This window comes from Hypomesus transpacificus, chromosome 9 (assembly GCF_021917145.1).
Source record: "Hypomesus transpacificus isolate Combined female chromosome 9, fHypTra1, whole genome shotgun sequence".
Lineage (NCBI taxonomy): Eukaryota > Metazoa > Chordata > Actinopteri > Osmeriformes > Osmeridae > Hypomesus > Hypomesus transpacificus.
Genome location: NC_061068.1, coordinates 15208934 through 15235221, shown reverse-complemented (window position 1 = coordinate 15235221; position 26288 = coordinate 15208934). Strand labels below are relative to the sequence as shown.

The following is a 26288-nucleotide window of genomic DNA, read 5'->3' as shown; positions in this document are numbered from 1 at the left end:
GCAAACTATTACACTGCACTGAACTGTAAGTAAAGTAAAAAATAACAAAACCTGTAATGATCACTCAAATCATTCACATTTTCTATGCTAAACCTAGCAGTCACATGAAAGTGAATGAGGTGAACGAATCCTTTCTGTTTTCTCTACTGAGCCAATGAAACAGTCCCGATGTGCTGCCACGAGAAGATGAACGAATCACTCACTGAGACTACTCGTTACTCCTGAGTCATTCTAAAGATTTGTTTAATATGAAGGAATTGTTCACAAACGACACATCACTACTGGCCTCTTGGTTGACGTGAACATACCACTTTACAATTAATAGACCAAAATAAATAAAAATGGCCATTCCTCTGTATACTGAGGTAGTGACCAAATCATTTAATAAATCTCCCTGTGTGAGTTCATGTTTAAACTGTAGTTAAGCTGTAGTTCTCCTTTAGCTTTCCAGCAGAATAGACAGCATCTATCTTCCACTTTCATAACTGTAGGAGCCATTTGTGTTTCTTATTGGCTTGTCATATTATTTTGGTTAGATAGAACTGTCAGTATATTTTGGACACTGGATGGCAGTCATTGAGGGCACAGGGTTCTATATTTAGGGACACAGGTGACAGGAAGGGGCACAGGTAGAGGGAAGGCACACAGTTCTCACCAGACCAGAGAACACACCACCAAGGACATTGGGAAACCTGGTATGTCAATCTACATTTTACAACTATGCATAATAATGTGGCGACCCTGTACTTCAGGAAGTGGGAAAGAATGTCAGGACATTGTTGGTAGAGTACGGGGGTCACCTTTAAGTTCAGGGGTGACAACAGGTGATATAAGGGGAAGTTTGGGTGGGTTCGGGGCTCTTAAGTTGTGGCTGTTGTAGTGAACCTGTGTCCTACTACTATTAGCAACCGTTGTACTCTATTGTGTCAGCTGTTGTTAACGTGTTCTATTTAGTAAAGAGGGTTAGTTCAGCGTGGGCAAAAGCCTAAATAACTGCCTGTTTATCGAGACAATAAAAGTCTTAACTGAGAAATAGCACGTCTGGTCTCTGGTTTATAACCACCTGTGTCGGGGACGCAACAATAATAACAACTAAACGGCAAATAAGGACAGGAAAATCTGACACATTGTGTCAGCGTAAGATCACTCTTAACTACCTGTGTAAAATGGCAACGATATAGACGTATTGGAAAACTAGAAACATTAAGTGAGAACTCGCCCTTTTGATAGAACTTGAGCTTCAAACGGAAAAAGTGTTTTTGTATTCCACAAAACCTGGCCGCCATCCCCAATCAAGGGACATTGTCGTCACCTGCGCTGGTGTGATTGACGGAGATGGAAACTCTGAAGTTCAACGCGCAGGGAGAGTGTGTACTGGCAGCATCAAGCACGCTTTACGGCGTTCTATACATTATCCCGCTTATTACAGGGCTACTTGCCAAAAACAAATAACTTAACACAGTGTGTCTTTTTACATTTTATTTGTTACCATTCGTAGGCTTGTGTTGATCAGCAGAGAAATAGTTCGCCAAAGACGTTGAACTTCATAGACGTTGAACATTCTTTAGGCTTCAAATCAGCTGACGTCGCTAAGCAACGGAGTACGCTGGGGTTGAAAAGTTACCGGACTACTTGCGAAGTGCTACGAAAGACGTGAATCCGAGGCAAAAAGGCCACTTCCCTTGACAGCGGTCAAATATGCATAGCAACGGTCAAATATGAAAAAAATGTTCACTGTTGAACGTTGGGAAGCCCCATTCAAGTGAATGGAGCATTCTACAGCGTTAAGAACAGCCGTGTAATAACGTTATCTAATGACCTAACATAATGAAATACATACTGTTAAGCATTCTTCAAATAAATTGAGCTTTCTACAGCGTTAATGGGCAATACACGGGCAATGCGCATGTATTGAGTGGGCAACGCGCCGTTTACTGAGTGTACCGGTCTGACAGTATAACTCCCGGGCCACTTTTTTTCCCCAGTCCGCCCCTGCTCCCGTCCCCATACTGTACCCTGCCTCAGTCAACTAGCTAACATGTAATTTCACATATAAAACGGTGAAATATCAGCCTACCTGGTAAACTTCACTGAGTTGGACTCCAACTGAAGAATATCCCACCTCAGTTGCTCTTTATTACTAGTATTAGCTAGCCTCAAAATGTCCTGGTTTATACACCGCAAATATCCTGTGGTTATCCTGAGGTAAACTTCTTATAAATAATAGTCAAAAACCTGTGAACTTCTTTTGTTCTGGACTAGCCAGTAATTTTTTGTTGACTTAAACTTTCAGATGTTAGACTTTTCTTATCTTTGAGTTTTCTGAGCAGATATAGCCTTACATCGCAGGCTCCGACGCTGTTCCTTCTAGAAACACGGCTAACTGATCAGAGAGAGATCACATGACTTAGCATGCCAAGAAACACGTCATTCTATTGGACAATATTATCATATTAAAATAACAGCAAGTTCTTCTGAAAAATGTAAGGGGAATTAAATGGAAGTGAAATTAACCAAATGTATGCCAAAAAACATTGCTACCCAATAAATGTATGTATTTTAAAATAACAGAATGCTTATCAGTATTTATTTAATTCTGTTTGGTCATTAGATAATTATATTCTGCTCCAAAAGAGCAACATAACTACCTGTTGGCTGCCTTCCATCCTGAGAGAAGAGGAACTGCTATATTCAGATGCTGTTCATGGATAACGGTTAATCATTTAACCCCATCATGCCTATGTCTTTCTGTATTTCAACATTTTATATTCTTGCTAAATATATTTACATTTAGTCATTTAGCGGACACTCTTATCCAAAGCGACTTACAGTAAGTACAGGGACATTCCCCCTGAGGCAAGTAGGATGAAGTGACTTTCCCAAGGACAGAACGTCATTTTGCACAGTCGGGAATTGAACCGGCAACCTTCTAATTAAAAGCCCGACTCCCTAACCGCTCAGCCATCTGACCTACACTGCTCAAAACAATTAAAAGGAACACTTTGAAAACACATCAAAACTCAATGCGAAAATGTTTGATGTTGGATATCTATACTGATGTAAGACAGTGTAATGTCTTAGGAACGAAAGGATACCACATGTTTTGATGGAAATACGTTTTAATCTAAAGAGGGCTTCATTTTACAGACGCTCCCAAAATCAAAATGGAAAAAAAAATTGTTTTTTGATTGTGAGGGCCATTCAATTGTATCGATTCCTTCATCCTCCAGGTACTGCCTGCATACTCTTGCCACATCAGGCCGGGCATTGTCGTGCATCAGGAGGAACTCAGGACCTACTGCACCAGCGTAGGGTCTGGCCATGGGTTCAAGGATTTCATCCCGATAACAAATGGCAGTCAGACTGCCGTTCTCTAGCCTGTAGAGGCCTGTGCGTCCCTCCCTGGATATGCCTCCCCAGACCATCACTGACCCACCACCAAACCGGTCATGCTAAATTAAGTTGCAGGCAGTACCGTGTTCTCCTTGGCTTCTCCAGACCCTTTCACGTCTATCACAGGTGCTCAGGGTGAACCTGCTCTCATCTGTGAAAAGCACACAGGGCGCCAGTGGGGGACATGCCAGTTCTGGTGTTCTATAGCAAATGCCACTGGAGCTCCACGGTGCTGGGCAGTGAGCACAGGGCACACTGCAGGACGTTGTGCCCTGAGGCCACCCTCATGAAGTCTGTTTCTGATGGTTTGGGCAGAGACATTCACACCAGTGGCTTGCTGGAGGTCATTCTGTAGGGCTCGGGCAGTGCTCAACCCAGTTGATTTGGGGGCCCCTCCGAATTTGTATAATTACTATTAACACAATATATATAATTTTTTAATTAAGCTGTAATTTCATGTGCTCTTTGGGGGCCCTCTGGTGGCCATGGGGGCCCTAAGCAGCCGCTTAGTTTGCTTATGCCTTGGGCCGGCTCTGGCTCAACCTGTTCCTCCTTGCACAAAGCAGCAGTTATCGATCCTGCTGATTGGTTGAGGACCTTCTACGGCCCTGTCCAGCTCTCCAAGAGTAACTGCCTGTCTCCTGGAATCTCCTCCATGTTCTGGAGATTGTGCTGGGAGACACATCAAATCTTGCAACGGCACGTGTGAATGTGCCATACTAGGGTTGCCTCCCGTCCCTTAAAATACGGAATTGTCCGGTATTTGAGAATGAAATAGCGCGTCCCGTTTTGAATCAATACAAATTGCTGATTGGGTAATACTCGCTGCCATCGTTGGTTTGATCGGTTTGTTTCAGGATCACGGCCAATCAGAGTCAGAGGAGGGTGGGTCTCTTGGCAGAGAGTCGATTTGAAAGAATGGCAGAGGCAGCTCCAGATACCCCCCCACGTAATAAGAAGTACACTTATAAAAGGAAGTTGGTGTAGCAGAGAGTCAAACTGCCAACACAACCATTTCTGACCCACTCAGTAAGACACAGTACTGATCACCAGGACGACTGATTGCATTATATGAAGTCTCATACAATGCCACTATCTTCTGGATAAGCCTCAAAGGGGCTGATGCCACACCTGGTGTTCCCCTCCCCAAGTGGGGGAAGAGCCAGACAACGGCTCACCTTTCTCAACCTCCCTACTCCAGAAACTCTGAATTATAAAGGATTTATCCCAAAACATACATTTAATGGATTTACAAACATCTCTCAAAGCAATACTGCTTATGGACACTAGAAGAACTATTGGAATTTGTGTGACAATCAATGCTTTAACTTTAAATGCTGTGTTGATGTAATTTGATGTTTTAATGAAACTTCCTTTCCGGTTATGATAAGTCAGTCAATATTGATATCAAAATGATTGTACCATACTAACAAAACTATTTCTGAACGTTGTATTGTTATATTTTGAAGTTTAAGCATTCCATGGACATTTGAAATATTGACTTCAATCTACCGACCACTTCACACCTATCTTATCTCAGGACAACGCCCAGTCAGGTAAACTGACCAATGAAAAGTTCACCCTCAAAAAGGGATACCCCGTATTTCTTGGATTATAAAAACCCAAGATGAACAATCACTCCCCGCTTGTTCGTAAGAATTAACCTGAGGTGAACGCCTCACTCTCTAACCTATTCCTCTTAACCTGCAACTTCACTGAGCGCCCGGAGCTTTGACAAAAGATTCCACTGTTCTATTTTCGTTGGACGATAACGAAACCGACTCTACCCTTCTTTAAGCCAACCAAAGTAACTGCGATTTGCTATATTTCTTACATGTGAACATTGGCATATTGTGGTTGAATTTGTTACGGTTGATTGTAGTTTGCAAATGATTTTAACCTGACTCACGTTAGGATTACCCTACCATTGCATAAACTGTCCAGTTGTTTTGAGGCCTATCTCTCTCTCTCCTCTCCCCTTCTCCCTCTCCACGTGCTCTCTCATTTGTGTATCCCACTTCCATAACGATATAGGACCTCTGTAATGTTTTAGCCAAACTAACCCATCATTTGTTCATCCCAATTACATTTGCTAAAATAAATCATTGTGTGTAATATCCGTGTATTCCTCATGTTATCTGATCTGCTCTACTTTCATAGAATTCACTACTTAAGATTAGACTGATTATTACGAGTGCTATTATTATTCAATATTATTGCGGGTAATAAAGCATTGCGGGTAGCCAAAACAAGAAGCACACATTGTGAACAAACAAAAAGTAAGTGCCAAAGGGAAAAACCATAAGAGCATGTAGTTAAGCAAGTTACAATTAAACAACATGAATCTCTAAGTGCAAGTGTACCTGTAGAAAAGCAAGCAACAGTAAAAAATTAAAATAAGATTAACAAAAATAGAATACAACAGTTTAAATCAGCTACCACTAACCAACAAGAGCAACAGTCTTTAAGCAAGAGTCATTGTGATCCTTGAGGAAACTAGCATTGGGTTCAGCAAACCATTCCTAAGTACGGTTGTACTCCCGGAACAAGTGCGTCTTGAGCCTTCTCTTGAAGGTGGAGAGACAGTCTGTGTCTCTGATGGAGGTGGGGAGTTGATTCCACCACTGGGGGGCCAAGCAGGAGAAGAGCTTGTGTTGGGAGCGGGCAGTCTTGAGCGGTGGGACCACCAGGCGGTTGTCTGAAGAATACCGTAGGTGGCGGGTGGGGGTGTAAGGCTGCAGGAGAGACTTGATGTAGTTGGGTGCAGTCCCGTTCACTGCTCGGAAGGTCAGTACCAGGGTCTTGAATCTGATGCAGGCCGTGATGGGTAGCCAGTGGAGAGAGATGAGGAGCGGGGTAACGTGGGAGCGTCTGGGTAGGTTGTAGACCAGGCGGACCGCTGGGTTCTGAATCCTCTGAAGAGGGCGGGTTGCGTATGCTGGGAGACCGGCGAGCAGCGAGTTGCAGTAGTCCAACTTGGAGAGGACAAGTGCTTGGACTAGCAGCTGGGTGGAGTGCTCAGACAGGTATCTCCTGATCTTCCGGATGTTGTAGAGGGTGAATCTACACGACCGGGAGACCGCTTCAATGTGGGCCGTGAGGGAGAGCTCGTCATCCATGATAACCCCAAGGTTCCTGGCAGAGGATGAGGGGGTCACCGTCGCAGATCCCAGGGTGATTGAGAGGTCGTGGGAGATGGAGGGTTTGGCCGGGATGATGAGAAGTTCTGTTTTGGCGAGGTTCAGCTGGAGGTGGTGCTCGGTCATCCAGGCGGAGATGTCTGCGAGGTAGGCCTCAATCCTAGCTGAGATCCCCGGATCGGTCGGGGGAAACGACAGGTACAGCTACTAGTAAACCGAACAGCTGTTTGGCCCTAGCCCACGCTAAATAAAAGAAAGGCAGGCCACAAAACAATAGTGACTGTCTCTTTTGAAACCCAGACGTAACAGAAAGAACAGGCGTTAACCTGGTCTTAACTTCGAATGCTCCATCCCCAACCCCCTCAGAATCAGAAGGGATTTTATTCGCCATGAATGTTTGCACAGACAAGGAATTTACTTTGGTAGGAAGGTGCATACATTAAACATATAGGAATCTTGAAACTTAAATATGTGGACTAACTATACAAAAGGAGCAAAGTCGAGCTAATACTAAGGGGATTTAAAATAAAATATAAGTAGCCATAATTTACAATCTAACCTAACCTTCGCCAACCACCAGAATTCCGGGCATCCGAACATTCCGGGCATTCCTGTTGATGGCAGACAGCAGGTTGATTGGCATGTCGGACCCCGCGAACACTGCTGGTAAACAACCAACTAACAGCCTAACATTTAACACACGTCTTTCTGTATGGGTCGCTACACTATGTTGGGACTTAAACAGCTAAGATTCCTTGATGAGATACCTTATCAATCTATTAACAGTATAAAAGATGAACACTGCAGTCAGATAGCTACCCTGTTTGCTATTGTATAATGCCTGTTTGAAGTGTATTTCAGAGTAGGCCATGATCTAGTAACTTGAAGGCTGGTAGTTGATTGAAGATAATAATGGGGATATGTTTAAGATTGAGATTGGACTCAAATGTGGATAATTGGATGTGTAGGCCTATATGTTATTTTTGCTTAGGGTTCACTTCAAACATTAAAAGAAGGGATGAGATAGAAGACTTCTTTAAAAAGCTGAGCAAACAGGATCAGGTGGAAATAGACCCCAGTCCTTGCACCACCCCAAGACCTCAGAGCAGCTCCCTCCCCGAGTCTACAGGCACCAGGTCAGAGCATACTAGGCAGTCAGTCACCAAGTTTAGCTTGTGCTTGTAGGCCACACATGTAAGCCTACACAAAGGTTTTTTTCCGATTAAACCTCACTTTAAAATGTTGGTTCTTGTTTTGATGGCTGTGGCATTATTTGTGTGAGTATACACTAATAGTTATGTTTTAATGTAAAAGATTCATAAAAGGGTCTAACCTCTAACCTGGTTAGACCCAGATTATATATACATGAAAACAGAGTGACCACAGTCTCTCTAGTTTGTGAGTACAGTACAGTGTGTGTAAGAAAGAAATGAATTGCTTTGGATAAAACCAAATAATTTCTCATCAGAAATCATATGAATAATGTATACTGCTTAGATGCCAGGCTAAGGTTACACACACATTTTCAGTCTTGGTCTGTGGACCCCCTGAAGTAGCCCTGGCCACCCCTTGGCCACCCCATATATACATGCATAGGACAAAATGGCCGCCGGAGTAACACGGCATGGTGCAGGAGTCTTGTCAAAAGTTTTCTCGGATTAAACCGGAGATCTACCAAACCAAAGACGGTAAAGTCATAGTTGAGGATGAACTTTTGAATTTTATTGTGGTTAAACTGCGAACTTTGAGCCACGATGACGTTGTTTCGCTTGCTACAAGCAGCTTCAGTTCTGAAAAGATTGAGGCTTCTAAGACTTGTGTTGTCAGAACTCTTCCCAAACAGCATACGCTGGGTAGTGCATAGAGGACAAAAGAAGGACATTAACAATGTCAAAATGTGCCTCCAAGTGGTCAATGAATGTGGTCAAGATATACCAAGATTTGTGTCACATTTCCTGGATGAACTACCTGCTGTTTTATATAACAACATGGACGTGTCAACGCGCTTCTCTGCAAAATGCTGCAAATAAACGCCGATATTGACTACCTTAAAAGAACAGTTAACTCTCAGGTAGCAGCCAGTGAAACATTGCGGGTGGTTTCTGCAACCCTTGACGAACGTCTGACTGCCGTGGAAAAGCCACCAGTCCTGGGCGCTTTGGCCTCAACGACCTTCCTCTATGCTGCGGCGAACTCACCGGATCCCTTGGTAGGCCCTTCGACTGTGGCGGGGAAGCCCCTAGGCCCTGAACCAACCTCCTCCATGGCTAATGGCAGACCATTACCGACAACCAGTGAGACCGACAGCAGTCAACCAGCCCAAACCGTGGATATAGCCCAGAAACAAGCACAGTCCCCTGCATGGAGCAAGGTGGTGAGGGATGGACGTTGATTGAAGCAGCTACCTGAGACCTCTGCCCTCCGCCCTACACCTAGCACTGTGATGACTCCAGCGAGGCATGTGAGAAAGAAGACCGGCATAATCGGGACTGGTGTGGTCAGCAACATAGTGGCTGTCAAAACAAAGATGGTGAGTGTATTTGCAACCAAGTTTGCTCTCAATTTGGCTGCCAGCACTCTCTGTGACTATTTAAAAGAGAAACTGAAACGGAAGGTGAAGTGTCAAAAAATTGAGACGACACAGAGCAGATTTAGCTCCTTTTGTGTCACCGCCGAATGCAATGATGTTGCAGAGATGTATGACCCACTGCTCTGGCCCTCAGGGGCCTTTGTCCGACGTTACTATGAGCTTCGTCGCGTTAAAGGAGCAGTCGGAGGCCCGTCTAGACCAGAGCAAACCCCCCGCTCTCAGGGTACTGAGCTTCAGCTCAGTCATGATGCTGGGGTGAATGTAGGCCTATCTGTAGAGACCAGGGAGACAGACACACTGGCCAGCTGCCCTGATGGGTCCGTAGTAGATCATTAATGCGGGTTGTATCCTACAACGCTCGTGGCCTCCGAGTAGGACATACTGCTGCTGATAGATCAAGACCTTTGGTGGTGGACACATTGCTGGACGAGAGTGACATTGTCTGCCTTCAAGAAACCTGGATGGCCAAGCAAGATCTGGACAAATTGAACACCCTACACAAGAACTTTCATGGTGCTGGAGAGTCCGCTACCAATCTCAGCATGAGAATGGTTCGTGGGAGGATAGCTGGTGGTGTAGCTATACTGTGGAACATAAAATATGACCCAATGGTAAAGGTGGTGCGGCTGAAAATCTCTGTGCCATGTATGATGATATTGTCAAATGTCTTTATGCTTCCAGTGAACCTTTTATTAATCACAAGAGTAAGGTCCCTTACACACGGACTGGCTGGGATGAGTTTGTGTCTGAGCAACATGTTCAAGTTCAAGTCTTTTATTTGTCAGGTACACAGAACAACACAAGGTCAGACTGGGCACTGAAATTCTTAAGACAAGACAACGCAAGCACCTGGCATAACATAACATAACATATAAGTACACTGAATATAAAGGTATCTCTGCAGACTTGATAGTTAGATCAGTAGATATTTATGATATGTATGATTCCATCCGCATGCTAGACAACAACAAAGGTTGTGGTATGGATTGTATTTCTGCAGAGCATTTAAAAAATGCCAGTTATAGACTCAGTCCATTTCTAGCCATGTGTCTGGAATTATGGTTCATGGTGTTCTACCGAACTCTATTATGTCAGTGCTGTTAGTGCCTGTTGTTAAAGATAAGGCTGGTAAACTGAACAGCATAGACAACTATTGACCCATTGCATTGGTTAGTATCTTGTCTAAAGTGTTTGAGAGAATTATTTTAATGAAATTGGAAATGTACATTCTGACTGCAGACAATCAGTTTGGTTTTAAAAGAAAACATGGTACTGATGTCTGTGTCTATGCTCTGAAGGAGATTGTCTCTAGGTACACAAGTCTTAATTCATCTGTATTTTTATGCTTTATTGATGCTTCCAAAGCTAACAATCTAATTTGTCATGAAAAACTGTTTATGAAGCTGCTAGCGAGAGGTGTCCCTAAACCTCTAGTGAGGATTTTGGTGTTCTGGTATGCCAATCAAACGTTTCATGTTAAATGGGACAATCTTGTATCAGCTCCTTTCCATGTTGGTAACGGAGTTCGACAAGGAGGAATTTTATCTCCCTTTTTGTTTAATGTGTATATGGACGACTTATCAAGCCAGCTGAATAAGACAATACAGTCTGTCTTGTATGTGAATCTATTGTCAATCATCTGATGTACGCAGATGATCTGGTCCTACTCAGCCCATATAGTGCTGGGCTGCAACAGACGCTGAGGGTGTGCTCTCAGTATGACATAGATCATGATATAAAATATAATGCAAAGAAAAGCCCCATATTGATAGTCAGAAGTAATCAGGACAGGAAATTAACCTTCCCTACCTTTTATTTATCTGGCAGTCCCCTTGGTGTTTGTGAGGAAATAAAATATCTGGGCCATGTCATTTCTGATGATTGGACAGATGACAACGATATATATCGACAGCGCTGTAAAATATATTCTCAGGCCAATATGTTATTAAGGAAGTTTTCTATGTGCTCAGATTCAGTTAAATGTTCCCTGTTTAGAACCTACATATCACCATTGTACACTGCTCATTTGTGGTCTATGTACAGGAAAAGGAGTATACAGAGACTGAAAGTAGCTTACAATGATACATCAAGAGCACTGAGTTGGAACTGATTATCTGTGTTCAACATCCATATGCACATTTTATTTCCATCTCTTCTCAATGCACTCTGGTAATATGTTTTGCTTAAGATCTATATGTATGTAAAATGAATGTGTTTTCATAGTGGTTAAACTGTAAGCTCCTTTGTTTATTGTTGGAATGTTCTGAGACTAGTTAGGTCAACAGAGGGGATGAAGGATCTACAGGTATGTCTGTTTGACCAAAGACCCTGGAGGATGTGTGTAGCATATTATATGGCCTGTTATCTAAGATTGTTGATACAATGGAGATTAGTTTGACCAGGGGGTCCATCTGGAGACATGAAGTCTGGGTGATTTTTGGGTCATTTTGATGTTTTATGACACCCTGACTTGTTGCAGGAGAATCCTCATCACCTGGGGGAAGGAGCTTTGGGACATCAGGTTCTGTGGCTGTTGTTTCAGCTGTCAACGTGAACCTCAATTTACTCTTGAATAAATTGACCACCTTCAACTTCTCTGAACATGCTATCGGCTGGTTTGCATCATATCTGGAGCATAGAGAGCAACGTGTTAGAATAAACACTCAACGCCACTACAATTCATATATGTTTAGTGTTTTGCACCTCCCTGCCACAGGTGCTAAGTGAGTTTAGTTTACATTTGAATAATGTCAGTAGAGGAGAATGGAGCTGCTGCTGCTGCCGCCGCCGCACGGGTCCCTCAGAAGGCTCGAGATGTTCCTCTGCCCCCGCCATTTCCGAATGATGGAAGTGAGTCTTTCCAGTTGTGGGCCAGACGTTACGAGGTCATTCAGGAGGCTACAGAGACACTGGTGTGAATCTGGATGCAGTAATGGCGACAGAGTTGCCCACTAGATTACCGCCTGCACTTTTCATTGTCTGGGATAATTTGCCCTCTACAACACCACGTTCGTTTGCAGCAACAAAGATAAAGTTGCAAGATACTTTTGGCAGAACGGACATAATGGCGTCCTTCCAGGCTTTTACTAACTCCCGTAGTAGGAAGCCCAATGAGGCCATGGAAGTGTATGCTGCTGATGTATGTAGACTAGTGAAAGAGGCTTTTCCAGACTTTGAACCAAATGCTGCAGAATATATGAAACTCACATGTTTTCTGGCAGGGCTGGATCAGGAACTTCAAATTAAGTGTCATGAGAGAGGAGTAAAAACATTCAAAGAGGCTTTTGATATTGCCACTCAAGCAGAGCGTGCCCGGCAGGCTGCTAAACTTATGCCACCAACTACCCCTCATGCAAACAGCTGCGGTGCCACAACCCTGTCAGTCAACACAATCTCAGACAGTACTGCACCTTTTCAGAAAGTTGTTCAAGATTTCACCGACACCGTCAGACACTTAAGCAAAGATTTAACTGACCTAAAACTGATACTTAATGCCCAAACCCTGACATCACGCCACCATGCCTACTCACCAAACCGTCATCAGAGGTCCCCTTCCCCACGTGGCCGAGACCAAGGATACTCCCCAGGAGCACAGAGATATGCTCGCAGTTTTACCTACCAGTCATATGGGTCGTCGTCATCTGTCTCCTGAGACATACCAGAATTCTTCTGCACGCCAGAGTATGGACAATCGCAGACAGGACTACTACGGACGTGACCGAGACAGACCACACTCTCCACACAGGGGAGAGATGTCTAGAGATAACCAACACTACACATTCTCACCTGATCGTCACCCAAACTACTCCAATGAAGACATGCCACGACCTCACTACGGCAGACCAAGTGGAAACCTCGCCGCTACAGCCCAAGTCCAGTAGGCAAGCGTGTCTCTTTCCAAGATGACAGGGGTGGTGATCAACATGACCACCATGACCATGGGTATCAGGATGACTATCGGCAGGGAAACTTCAACTAGCTGATGCAGTAGGGCATCCATCAGCTAGCCCCCACCTAGCCCCTTTCTCACATTGTGCATCGGTGCCACCTTGTGGCCAACAAAATACACTGCAAAATAATTCTGCTGTTACAGACCATGAAAACTCCAACACTTTCACTGCCTATGTCAGGGGAATAGTAGAAGGCTCTGACATGCATATTATGTTGGACACTGGTTCAAGCATTTCATTTATTAGTGAGAATATAAGAATGTCCCTTCCATCATTGAACAGAAGGCTTATCCAAATCGGTAACAGGGCAACATTTGGACACACTTGGCACTGTGAACATTGCACTACATCCAGGCTCACTAAACTTACAGCATGAATTTCAAGTTATTAGGAATGTTAGTCAGACTATTATACCTGGCTGGGACTTTGCAACAACATTGTGCTGTGCTAGATTTAGGCAGAGGTTTGTGCCACCTTCACAATCAAGATCTTCCTCTGCTGAAGACCACAGAAATGACACCAGACAGCTGCTCTGCCCATGTTACTGAATGCACCACCATACCTCCCCACTGTGAAATGCATTGTGCAGTGAAGCTGATGCCTGTTGCTGCTCATCTCTGTACACCTACGGGATACAATGGTCTCTTGGAGCCATACCACACAGACCTGGACGGGGTTACAGTAGCACGCACACTTGCAAGAGCGGACAATGGTTTTACAGTTGTGCGTGTCCTGAACCCTACAAACACCCCCATTGTGCTACAACCAGGTATGCAGCTAGGACAGTTCACCCCTGTAACGGACAATGAAATCAGTACAGCTGCTCCGACAGTTTGTCAGGTATCAGCCCCCCCACCAACATCTCCGCAGTCTTTGCCATTTGACGTGAAGTGTGGCAGTTTTACAGATTCTCAGTTTTCTGAACTTTTCAGTAACTTTGTTACTGTCATACACTGATGTGTTCAGCAAGACTCCAAATGACTTTGGAAGAACTAATTTAGTCAAACACAAAATCAATACAACGTCAGACTCACCAATCAGAAAGCGTGCCTACCGCACCTCTCCACATATGCGGTCTGTGATCCAGTCACAAGTGGAAGACATGCTGGCACAAGACATAATCGAAGAGAGACATAGTCCATGGGCTGCGCCAGTGGTTATGGTGCGGAAAAAAGATGGAAATTGGCGTTTCTGTATTGATTACAGGGCGCTAAATTCAGTCACTGTCAAAGACGCGCACCCTTTGCCCAGAACCGATGACACACTAGATGCACTGGGTGGCTCTGCTGTGTTCAGCACCATGGACTTGTCATCAGGCTATTGGCAGGTCCAACTCGACGAACAAGACCAAGAAAAAACGGCGTTTACTACTGGCCGCTCTCTCTATCACTTCAAAGTCATGCCAATGGGATTAGTAAATTCACCCCCAACATTTCAACATCTTATGCAGCTTGTACTACAGGGACTGTCTTGGAAAACATGCTTAGTGTACCTTGACGATATAATTGTGTACAGTAAGACCTTCTCTGCCCATCTGCTGCAGTTGAAGGAGGTGTTTGAACGTCTCAGAGCTGCAAACCTTAAACTGAAACCGTCAAAGTGTGACTTTGTACAATCTCAGGTGACATTCTTAGGACATGTTGTATCTGCTTCAGGTGTGCAACCAGACCCAAAGAATATTGACAAAGTGAGGGATTGGCCAACACCTGAGAATCCTACTGAGGTTAGGGCATTTTTGGGACTCTGTTCTTATTACAGACGTTTTATACATCCGTTTGCCAAGATTTCACAGCCTCTACATGCCCTTACTCAGAAAGGAAAAACGTTTTCATGGACTGATGTGGAACAAGCAGCATTTGACACTCTTCGCCATGCCCTCACACATACTCCCATTCTGGCATATCCAGATTTCTCTAAAGAATTCTTGCTTTTTACTGATGCCTCTAACATCTCTATTGGATGCGTGCTCTCACAGTTAAATGATAGCAGCAGGGAACATGTCATTGCCTATGGTAGCCATACCCTCACATCAACTGAGAGACGGTGGTCTACGTTTGAGCAGGAACTGTGGGCCATTGTGTGGTCCGTACGCCATTTCCGCCAGTACCTCACGGGTCATCCATTCCGAATCATAACAGACCACAAACCTCTCCTAGGATAGAGGAAGATGGCCTTGGATGGTGATCCAACTGGGCGCAGAGCGAGATGGGCACTGGAAATCAACCCATATAACTGGACAATTGAACACAAACAAGGTCTTAAACACTGCAATGCTGACTCCCTATCACGGCGTCCATGTAGGACCGAAGACAGTATGCCTATAAGGGAGACCGTATCTGTGAACTATATGTCAGTTGAAACACAGAGGGCCTCACGTACGTTCATTCGCAAACATAGTGTTATCAGCGCCATGGCCAACCCGCAGATTGCTCACGCTGTGATACTTCAGTTTACGTCGTATTTACGAAACATGCAAGTCATCGGGTAATCAGCGCCTTTCTCCGCCCACGACACCGCACATTGCGAGCATTTAAACGCGCAATTGAATGGGCCTCCTTCTCTCTTTCTATCATGGATCAGCCACCAAAGTCGAAACAGCGATGACTGTTTGAAATGATCCTGATGCCAATATTTGTAATGTAGCTAGGAGTTTAACAACTACTGGAATGGAATGTGAACGCTGAGTCGGAGATTTGATGTAATCTTTGATTTCTTCCAGTAACTGCAATATTGCATGACTGCTTGATCATCTGTAACGCGTAATGATTTTGTGTTCACTCAATTCAAAAAGTGTGATCCTTGTGGCAAAAAAGACCTTTGGCCTTTGTCTTCGTCTTGCCCGGTTACGGCTGCCATTTCACCAGGAGACATATGCGCATCCTGGTTTACGCCTGCTTTTAAAAAGCGCAGAATTTTCAACGCGACATAGAGGTGTGCTTTTACAGGTGTTTTTTGTACATACCGCGGAATACATAATTAGGCGCACTTAACGCATCCCATCCCATCTTTTTATGGGAAACTCCCACTTTCCCCCTTGACCCTCCCGTGAATGCATATGCATGACACAAAAAGCGCAATTTGCCATTTTCAGTTTCCGCGACAGGCAGTCTGCGCTTTTACCTCAGTGCGCCATGTTTGTACATACCTCGCCATGCTTTTACGCGCAAATTGCGAAACAAATACGCCTGAAGTGGCCGCAAAAGCGTTAGTACATGAGGCCCAGAGTGTCAGTTCTACGACTGCGTCACCAGAACGTACTGCATTGACTTCGTCAGTACAGCCTGTCGCGGCTGACCCTGTGCCCAGAGACCCACTCTGTTATTACATAAACAGAAACACCCTTCAGGATGCCCAAAAGGAAGATCCTATCCTAAAAACTGTCAGTGAATGGGTCTTGAATGACACTAGACCACCCTTTTCACATCTAAAGGGCGAGCGGTCTGAGCTGCGCCACTACTGGAAAGAGTTTCCCAGACTTGTCATTGTGGATTCTATCTTGTGTCGTAGGGTTCGGCCCCCGCCAGGTGACCCTGTATGTCAAGTGGTGGTCCCAAATAGGTTGCAGAATGAAGTTTTTAAGATGTTACATGGACATTCACTATCGGGACATTTTGGCAGCAATAGAACACTACAAAATGCAGTGACTCTGTGTTATTGGCCCCATATGAGCGCGGACATCACCCAGTGGTGTCTCCAGTGTACTGCTTGTGAGGCACGTAGGCCACCGATTCCACACCAGCAGGCCCCAATGCAAAACATAGTAACAAGTAGGCCTTTTGAGAAAATTGCTGATGACTTCACTGAACTGCCACTCAGTCATAAAGGTAACCGTTACATACTAATTGTGATGGATTACTTTACAAAATATATGGATTTATATGCACTACCTAACCAAACAGCAACAACAGTCGCAAAATGCTTGTTTGAGGACTACATCAGTAGACATGGGGTCCCACGCAGTCTGCACACAGATCAAGGCCGCCAGTTTGATTGGGATTTGGTCAAAGAGTTATGCAGACACCTTGGAATTCACAAGACACGGACAACCGCCTATCATCCTATGTCAGATGGTATGGTAGAGCGAGCCAACCGCTCTATTAAAGATCAGTTGGCCAAGTTCCTCTACACCAAAGGGGGTGAATGGGATGATCATCTACGCCAGGTTGAGTTTGCATATAATACAAGTGTGCATTCATCAACTAATCATACGCCTTTCTTTCTGACTCATGGTAGAGAAGCTCGTTTGCCAGCAGACATCATCCTTGGGGACTTGCCAATGGCTACAAATGCTACACCTGGAACCCCTGGTGAACATGCCACGGCTGTGAGACACAGACTTTATTCTGCATTTAACATGGTAGCAGACAACATAGCTATGGCAGGTGCTAAACAGAAGCATTACTATGACCGCCACATGAGGCACAATGCTTATGAAGTAGTTGACCTGGTGTGGGTCAATCTTCCTGCACTTGCCAGACAAAAGTTATCTCCCAGATGGACTGGACCTTTCAAAGTGCTGCAACGCCTTGACTCATCCTCAGGGGAAATTGGAGTGGATTACAACCTACAAGACCAACTGGACCCGAGGGCAAAACCTAAGGTGGTTCACTATAATCGCCTAAAGCCCTACCGTTCACCATGGACTTGTAACTTGGCCCCCACTACTCCTGAGCACATCCAGGCTGAGCCCAATCAGGTTGTTGGCTCCCAGCTCACGGCCCTCTCAGCTTCACAGCCTTTTGTCTATCAGAGCTGTGAGCTTGGGGCAAATGAGCCTGCATCGCAAACAATGGACAAGGTCCCAGATCCTGTGGCAAACACACCTGCCATTGAAGCACACGCCCCTCAGGAACGGAGAACCAGATTAGGTTGCATCGTGCGCCCTCCCCAACGTTTTAGAGATGACACTTCAGGAATTTCACAACTGTTTTGTATGTTCACATATAGTATAGGCCTACAACATGTATTTTGTTCAGTTATACAGTTGAGTTTTGCCTAATTACCTGATTAGTTGTCTTTCAGAGCTTTATACTGTACCTGTCTTTAAGTGAACTTTCTGGATAAAGTGGAAATACCAGTAGATTGGGATGTTATAGGTACACTGCGGTAGGGCCCAGCATGGATAGCGACAATATATGGCAGAACACAGTATAATTGCATTTTGTGGGATGTTTTGTGTGTGTGTATGTGTTTTTTTCCCCCACAGGCTCCATTTGTTACTCTCATGTCAGTAATGTTAATAAGTGATGTGCGTCAGCTAAAACGAGGACGTTTTATTTTCTGGAGGGGGAAGTAGTGTAAGAACTGTTATGCCCATAATGCTTTGCGGGTAATTGGGGGGATATACTAGAAAGCAAGCAAAAGGAGAGGAATTTGTGGTGGCTGGAGTTTGAGTAAAAGTCTTCTCAGTTCGAACTCGTGTGTCTGTGATTCTTTATACATCTACTACACCAAGAATCTATTCCCGGAGAGATCAAGGTTTACACTACGGTGAGCAAGCCATCAGGAAAATAAATGGGTCACAGCACAGAAATGCAGACAGATTGTGGACATTGATTATTGGCACGCAGAACACGCGTCCAAGCAAGTGCTTCCCTGCTCCCACCTCATTGGCCTAATGTAGGAGTTGGTAAAAGACTCTACACCTTGTTTTGTCATAAGGGTCAAACATGACTGCTATTATATTTAACAGCAGAGAAAACCCCAAAACAGTTTTTTTTCCCCGACTTGAAATGTCTTACTTTTCCTAGTGACCCCAACATTTATAAAATGTAAAAAAGAATTAACATCACAACAACCAAAGTGAAAGTGATATTGGCCGGGTTTCCCACATTCGTTAAGAAGCTCTTACATTTACATTTAGTCATTTAGCAGACGCTCTTATCCAGAGCGACTTACAGTAGTCACGCAACACTGCCTTCAGATCAGGAGATGCACAAGCCTACAGCACATCCAGAGCAAACCTGAAGAGGGGCATCAAAAAGGCCAAGCACTAGTACAAGCTAAAGATGGAGGGACACTTTCCCAACTCTGACACTCTAGTCTGAGGTGCCCTAAGGACTACTGCCCTGTAGCACTCACACCCATCGTTATGAAGTGCTTTGAGCGGCTGGTCCTGGAACACCTAAAAGACTCTCTACCATCCACATTGGACTCTCACCAGTTTGCCTACCGCAGCAATAGGAGCACAGAGGATGCCGTTTCCATGGCACTCCACTCTGTGCTCACTCACCTGGATAATAAGAACGCTTATGCACGCATGCTGTTTGTTGACTTTAGCTCAGCATTTAACACTGTCATCCCAACCAAGTTAATAACCAAACTTGGAGACCTGGGAATCAACACCTCAATGTGTAACTGGATTTTGGACTTCCTAACTGACAGACCCCAGAATGTTCGATCAGGACTCACCTGCTCAACATCCATCACACTTAACACTGGTGAACCACAGGGCTGTGTGCTAAGCCTATTTCTCTACTTCATCTTCACCTCCGACTGCAAGCCTGTGTATGGATCTAATTCCATCGTCAAGTTTGCGGATGACACTACGGTGATTGGACTGATCAGCAACAACGATGAGACTGCCTATAGGGAGGAGATCCAGCACCTGGCCACATGGTGCACCGAAAATAACCTGCTCCTCAACACCACTAAAACAAAGGAGCTCATCGTGGACTTCAGGAAAAGGTCTGGAGGCACGCACGACACCATCCACATCAATGGAATGGCTGTTGAGCGTGTCTCCAGTTACAAGTTCCTGGGGACCCACATCTCGGCGGACATGTCGTGGACGACCAACACCTCCAGCCTGGTCAGGAAGGCTCACCAGCGCCTCTTCTTCCTGAGGACACTGAGGAAGAATCAGCTCTCCTCGGCAATCATGGAACTTCTGTTGCTGCGCAATAGAAAGCATCCTGACCAACTGTGTTGCAGTGTGGTATGGGAGCTTCTCTGTTGCGGAGCGCAAGGCACTGCAGCGGGTGGTGAAAACTGCCCGGCGCATTATAGGGACTCTACTACCTGCCATCGAGCACATCCAGAGGAAACGCTGTCTGCATGGAGCTCGCAGCATCCTCAAGGACTCCTCTCACTCAGCCTACACACTGTTTTCTCCACTGCCCTCCGGCAGGCGTTTCAGGAGCCTCCGGACCAGGACCAGCAGACTAAAGAACAGGTTTTCCCCAGAGCTGTTTCTTTACTGAACTGGAACCCCCGTTGATCCACCCCCCCATATACAGCTAACTCTCCTCTTCTACCTCACATCTGACCCCCTCATATACAGCTAACTCTCCTCCTCTACCTCACATCTGCCCCCCTCATATACAGCTAACTCTCCTCTTCTACCTCACATCTGCCCCCCTCATATACAGCTAACTCTCCTCTCCTACCTCACATCTGCCCCCCTCATATACAGCTAACTCTCCTCTCCTACCTCACATCTGCCCCCCTCATATACAGCTTACTCTCCTCTCCTACCTCACATCTGCCCCCCTCATATACAGCTAATTCTCCTCTTCTACCTCACATCTGCCCCCCTCATATACAGCTAACTCTCCTCTTCTACCTCACATCTGCCCCCCTCATATACAGCTAACTCTCCTCCTCTACCTCACATCTGCCCCCCTCATATACAGCTAACTCTCCTCTTCTACCTCACATCTGCCCCCCTCATATACAGCTAACTCTCCTCTTCTACCTCACATCTGCCCCCCTCATATACAGCTAACTCTCCTCTCCTACCTCACATCTGCCCCCCTCATATACAGCTAACTCTCCTCTTCTACCTCACATCTGCCTTCGCTTTGTTATTTGCACTACTGGAATGTCAATTTGCACTCCTGTCTGTTTATTACAGTAACAACTGTTTACTTATGAATCTTGCACTACATTACCTTAACTGGATTATGCTCATTTGCACTGCCGACTGTTATTTACAGTACCTATTTAACTGTTTACATTTGCATTTTGCACCGTACTTCTAACTGTAATATGCAATCACTTTCCACTGCACTTTTACACTTTTTTAGGATAGCTTCTGTCCATACTTTACTGCACTACACTGTATATCCTGCACTTACTGCTATTGCACTTCTGGTTAGACCTAAACTACATTTCGTTGCCTTGTACCTGTACTTGTGTAATGACAAAGTTGAATCTAATCTAATGATACCACAGAACCAAAAAGAGTTTACAATAATGTCCAAAAGAAAACACATCATATGTAATTATGAGACGCTCACTGAGGGACTAGGCCTACATAAAACCTTTACAGGCATTTAGAAAGAAAACATAAAAAAACGTTTGCCAGCTGCCACTGTACAAAAACTCTTCAGAACTCTTCTCTTCCCCCATTACACAAAGAGATTTAGCAAGTATTAGCTATGTAACATGCTGTATGTTTCAGGGCGTTAGTTTCAGTTGCTTGGCAGATTTTGTTTGTGATAACTAGCCAAGCCACCCAAAGCTAACTTAACTTGAGTGAGAGAGAGATGTGAAAGCAGAGACCGAGTACTAATGTGCCTTTAAGAAAATAAAAAATATTAAAATAATATTTAAAAAGCTGCATTGCCTGGCCACGGACACAGCACTACTTTAAGAGTGCTAATTACAGTTACAGATCAAATCTAACTTTGTACCTAGTCAAACCCTACTGCTTGAGTGTTTTGAGTGTTCTGGTCTTGACCCGGTATCACCCTGCCTTGGACTTGACTCGGTATCGCCCAGTCTTGGTCTTAGTCTCGACCCCTCAAAGTCTTGGTCTTGTCTCTGTCTCGATACACCTTGATCTCGGTTTAGGTGGTCTTGACTACAACACTGTCCCCTGGTCTTGACCTCCTGCCTGGCCTGACTCTGAACCTGCCTGCAGCCCTGTACCTGAATGACTCTGTCTTGTGGATTACGACCCTTGACTGCCCTGACTATTCATTGGCCGGACCCCTTGTACCTTTAATAGACCACAAACTTAAGACCAGTGTGTGATTCAGTGCGTGGTGTGAGATTGTAACTATAGTTGTGTCATGTTGAACATGAATACAGACCTCAGTGTCTCCAGCTTGCAGAGTGGATTCCCCAGTCCAGCAGAGAGCAGCTTCATGCCTGAATCCCCCAGGTTGTTGTTACTCAAGTCCAGCTCTATCAGATCTGAGGAGGGGAGAGCTGAGGCCAGCGCTTCACAGCACCGTTCTGAGAGGTTACAGTCATTCAGCCTACATGACGTAAGGAGAAATTGAGACATTATGAAACTATGAGTCATAGTTTCTGCGATAGAATCATACAACAATCAAATTTACCTCACAATATGTGCTAAGTCATATTGTTATTTAAATTGTTCAAATGCCTTATACATACATAGCAGCTTTTGAGTTTTTGACCACTGGCAGCAGCCTCAGAAGACCTTCCTCTGATCTGGAGTATTTCTTCAGGTCAAACACGTCCATCTTCTCTTCTGAAGTCAGCAACACAAAGACCAGAGCTGACCACTGTGTAGATGAGAGCTTCTTCTCACTGGAGAGACTTCCTGAGCTCAGGTAGTGTTGGATCTCCTCCACCAGAGAATGGTCATTCAGTTCATTCAGACAGTGGAACAGATTCATGCATCTCTCTGCAGAGGGATCCTCTCTGATCTTCTCCTTGATGTACTTGACTGTTTTCTCATGGCTCTGTGTGTTGCTTCTTGTCTGAGTCAGTAGGCCTCGTAAGTCAGTCTGATTGGACTCCATTGAGAGGCCCAGGAGGAAGCGGAGGAAAAGGTCCAGCTGTCCATTCTTACTCTGCAAGGCCTTGTCCACAGCACTCTTGTAGAATCGGACTTCTGGTTTCTCTCTGAAAGGAGCCAACAGTTTGTTGAAGCGGGAAGCTGATGGAGTCTCAGACATCAGATTCTGCTGGTTGTTGATGAATGAGAGAAAGACAAACACAGCAGCCAGAAACTCCTGAAAGCTCAGATGGACAAAGCAGAACACCTTCTCCTGGAATGCTTTACCATCCTCTCTGAAGATCTGTGTGAACACTCCTGAGTGCACTGAGGCATCACGGACATCAATGCCACATTCTGTCAGGTCTTTCTCATAGAAAATCAGGTTGCCTTTCTCCAGCTGGTGAAAGGCCAGTTTTCCCAGTGACTGAATACTCTGAATGCTCTCTTCATCCCAGTGTGGATCGGTCTCAGTTTTCTCATGATACTTCACCTTCTTCTGTTTGGTCTGTAACACGAGAAAGGCTGTGTACATCTCAGTCAGGGTCTTGGGCATCTTCTCTTTCTTCTCTGTTCTCAGCATGTGCTTTAGGACGGTCACACACATTAGGGAGAAGACTGGTATGTGGCACATGATGTAGAGAGTTCTTGATGCCTTGATGTGTGAGATGATTCTCCTGGCCAGGATCTCATCACTGCATCTCTTCATGATGTACTCATCCTTCTGTGGGTCATTGAACCCTCGTACCTCTGTCACCAGGTCAACACACTCAGAAGGGATCTGATCGACTGCTGCAGGTCGAGTGGTGATCCAGAGGAGAGCAGAAGGAAGCAAATCTTTCATGATCAGGTTTGTCAGCAGCACATCTATGGTCTTTGGCTCTGTGACATCATCACAGCTCTCGTACTTCTTGTAGTTGAGGGGCATCTGGAACTCATCAAGACCATCCAAGATAAACAAAACTTTCAATTCTGTCTTGTTTTCTTGTTTCTTTGTGAAAATGGCAGTAAGAAAGTCTTTCTCCATTTCTTTGAAGTATTTTTTAATTACACCAATCAAGGTATGCTTCTCTTTCTTCAACAAATTCAGCTGTCGAAAAGGCAGTGGGAAAATAAAATCAATGTCTTGGTTTTGTTTGTTGTTTGCCCAGTCCAGAGCGAACTTCTGTGAACACATTGTTTTGCCAATGCCAGCGATTCCCTTTGTCAGAACTCTTCTGATACGTTTGTTTTGTTTAGATGGGTGTTTAAATATGTTGTTGCATGTAATTGGTTCCTCTGACCCTCTAATCTTCCTGTATTCTCCCTCAATCTGTCGTACTTCATGTTGGTCATTGACCTCTCCACCTCCAGCCTCTGTGATGTAGAGCTCTGTGTAGATACTGTCCAGGGAGATTTTCACACCATGCTGTTTCATCCCATCAACTATTTCTTCATACTTAGATTTGAGTTGTTCTTGATGTTTGAGTTTGTTGTGTTTGATGTTTTCTGCATATTTATCTATAGAAAAAACATCCACATGTAAACTCAAACGTTTAAACATTTGTAATTAATTCATATCATTCTAATACAATTAAGATACCCCAATTTGAAAGTGAATTAACAGCCTTATATCATAGCTTATTCATTACAAGATGTAAAATTAATTGGGGAAAAGTTCATATATATTTTGTATGGTGTTTTTATGATTGATGATGATTGTAATTATTGCGAATGTAATGCACTTTATTCTATCCATTATTCAGCTCTCTACCTTCTACATGACCAGTAGATATCAGCAGATAATAATCGGTCAGATTATTTACCATGCTCAGAGAATTCAATCTATCATTCAGCTCTCTAGCTTCTAAATTATCGACAGAAAATGTACCATTACGGTAAAATTACAATTATATCATGATCATTTCTTATGTACCATGACAGTCTATTTTATCATGATCATTTCTCATGTACCATGCTCTGAGGGGTTTCCACCAGGAGCAGCAGCATGGCCTCCACCTGTGAGGAGAGAGAAGACAGGAAGAGTCAGGGCTGCACTGTCTCATCCTGTCAGGTGTTCCACTCTGTGGAGCTGTGGGTGACATGTAAGGATCATGTCCTGTGTCTGTGCTGGGTTTCCTGTCCTGTGTGGACTGGGGTTGGTGTTAGCGTGCTGGACTACCACTAATATAATGTCCCCTTGTTTAGTAAAGAGAAGGGTGTCAGTCGTCCTTACAGTGTCTGCAGTCCTAAGTGATAGATACACATGCAGACTAACACTGCAGACACAGAAAGGAGGGAAACATCTCCTCTACACTGCATCTCTGACAGTGAACACAACATATGTCTAGATATAATGTATACCCCCTTATGACATTGCAGCATTATCACTGCATTGTTGTTTTTGTTTCCAATTTGGGATACAATAATAATACCCATAGAACACTTACTCATCAGCCACTTAGCCAGATTATTCTGATCCATCTTCCTCAGGATCTCCACAGTGACCTTCAGAGCTCCTTCCAGTGTGTATGTGTCCACCATCCTATCCACTGTGTCTGTTCTGGCAGCTCCCTCCAACCTGCTCTTTGGGATGGGATCAAACCCATCCAGACCTTTCTTCTGCAGGTACCACTGAAACGTCTTCAGATCGTCTTCCCCGAGCTTCTCCAGAGTCCCCAACAGCTGTTCTTCATTACTTGTGGCCATTGTGGATCACTGGAGAGAGTGGATTGTGTGTTGCTTAGTAAAATAAAGTTCAAACATTTCTTAAAAACTAGACTTTAAGTGTCAAAAGATGTTTATACATTTACATTTAGTGGCGAGTAGGGTGAAGTGCCTTGCCCAAGGACACAACGTAATTTTGTACAGCCGGAAATCGAACCGACAACCTTCTGATTACTTCCGAAGCTATTGAAGCTTCTGATTACAGAAGCTACAATAGCTTCTGGCCACACGGCCTCAGTATCAGATAAAGGATTTATAAGGAAGAACTTTCTTTTATGGATTTACAAACATATTCTCAAGGACTACACGGCTCATGGACACTATTTCAATGACAGTAGTCGGTGTGTTATAATGTGTGCTTTTCTCATTTACTTAGAATGTTGTTTGATGGATGTTTGATTATAACTTCCCTTCAGGTATAGTTAAATCAGTCAATCTTGATATAAAAATTATTGTGTCATACTAACAAAACAATTTATGAATGTTGTATTGTTATATTCTGAAGTTTAAGCATTCCGTGGACATTTGAAAAAACGGAACTCAAAGCTAGCAGCCACTTCACACCTCAGATCTCAGGACGACGCCCAGGTGGGGAGTAACTGACCAATCAGGAATTCACCTTTACAAGGATACCCCTCTTTCCTTGGGGAGTATAAAAAATTCCAACGTACAATCACCCTGGCCTTTTCGCAAGGATTCACCGGAAGTGTTCGCGAAACATCTGAACTATCCTTCTCAATCAGCAACACACTGGACCACCAGGAACTTTGACGAAAGATTCCTTTGCTCTAACCATTTGACAACGACGAACGGAA

The 26288-nt window shown here is 44.4% G+C and overlaps 4 protein-coding genes across 8 annotated transcripts in view; 1 reads left to right on the top strand and 3 right to left on the bottom strand.

Moving 5' to 3' along the window:
• LOC124471292 (NACHT, LRR and PYD domains-containing protein 12-like) overlaps positions 1 to 26288 on the bottom strand; it is a 1476309-nt gene that overhangs the window by 668870 nt on the left and 781151 nt on the right. The gene's annotated exons all lie outside the window — the stretch shown is intronic.
• Positions 1 to 26288, top strand: part of LOC124471300 (NACHT, LRR and PYD domains-containing protein 12-like) — a 479590-nt gene that overhangs the window by 111078 nt on the left and 342224 nt on the right. The gene's annotated exons all lie outside the window — the stretch shown is intronic.
• LOC124471378 overlaps positions 1 to 26288 on the bottom strand; it is a 257270-nt gene that overhangs the window by 186366 nt on the left and 44616 nt on the right. The gene's annotated exons all lie outside the window — the stretch shown is intronic.
• LOC124471309 (NLR family CARD domain-containing protein 3-like) overlaps positions 1 to 26288 on the bottom strand; it is a 58088-nt gene that overhangs the window by 11455 nt on the left and 20345 nt on the right. The window contains exons 2-5 of the mRNA XM_047025778.1: positions 25197 to 25464; positions 24721 to 24765; positions 22422 to 24267; positions 22112 to 22279 (exon numbers count right to left, since the gene is read on the bottom strand). Of these exons, the coding sequence (XP_046881734.1) occupies positions 22112 to 22279; positions 22422 to 24267; positions 24721 to 24765; positions 25197 to 25455 (2318 nt within the window). The 5' untranslated portion in view covers positions 25456 to 25464. The remainder of the gene's footprint in view (positions 1 to 22111; positions 22280 to 22421; positions 24268 to 24720; positions 24766 to 25196; positions 25465 to 26288) is intronic.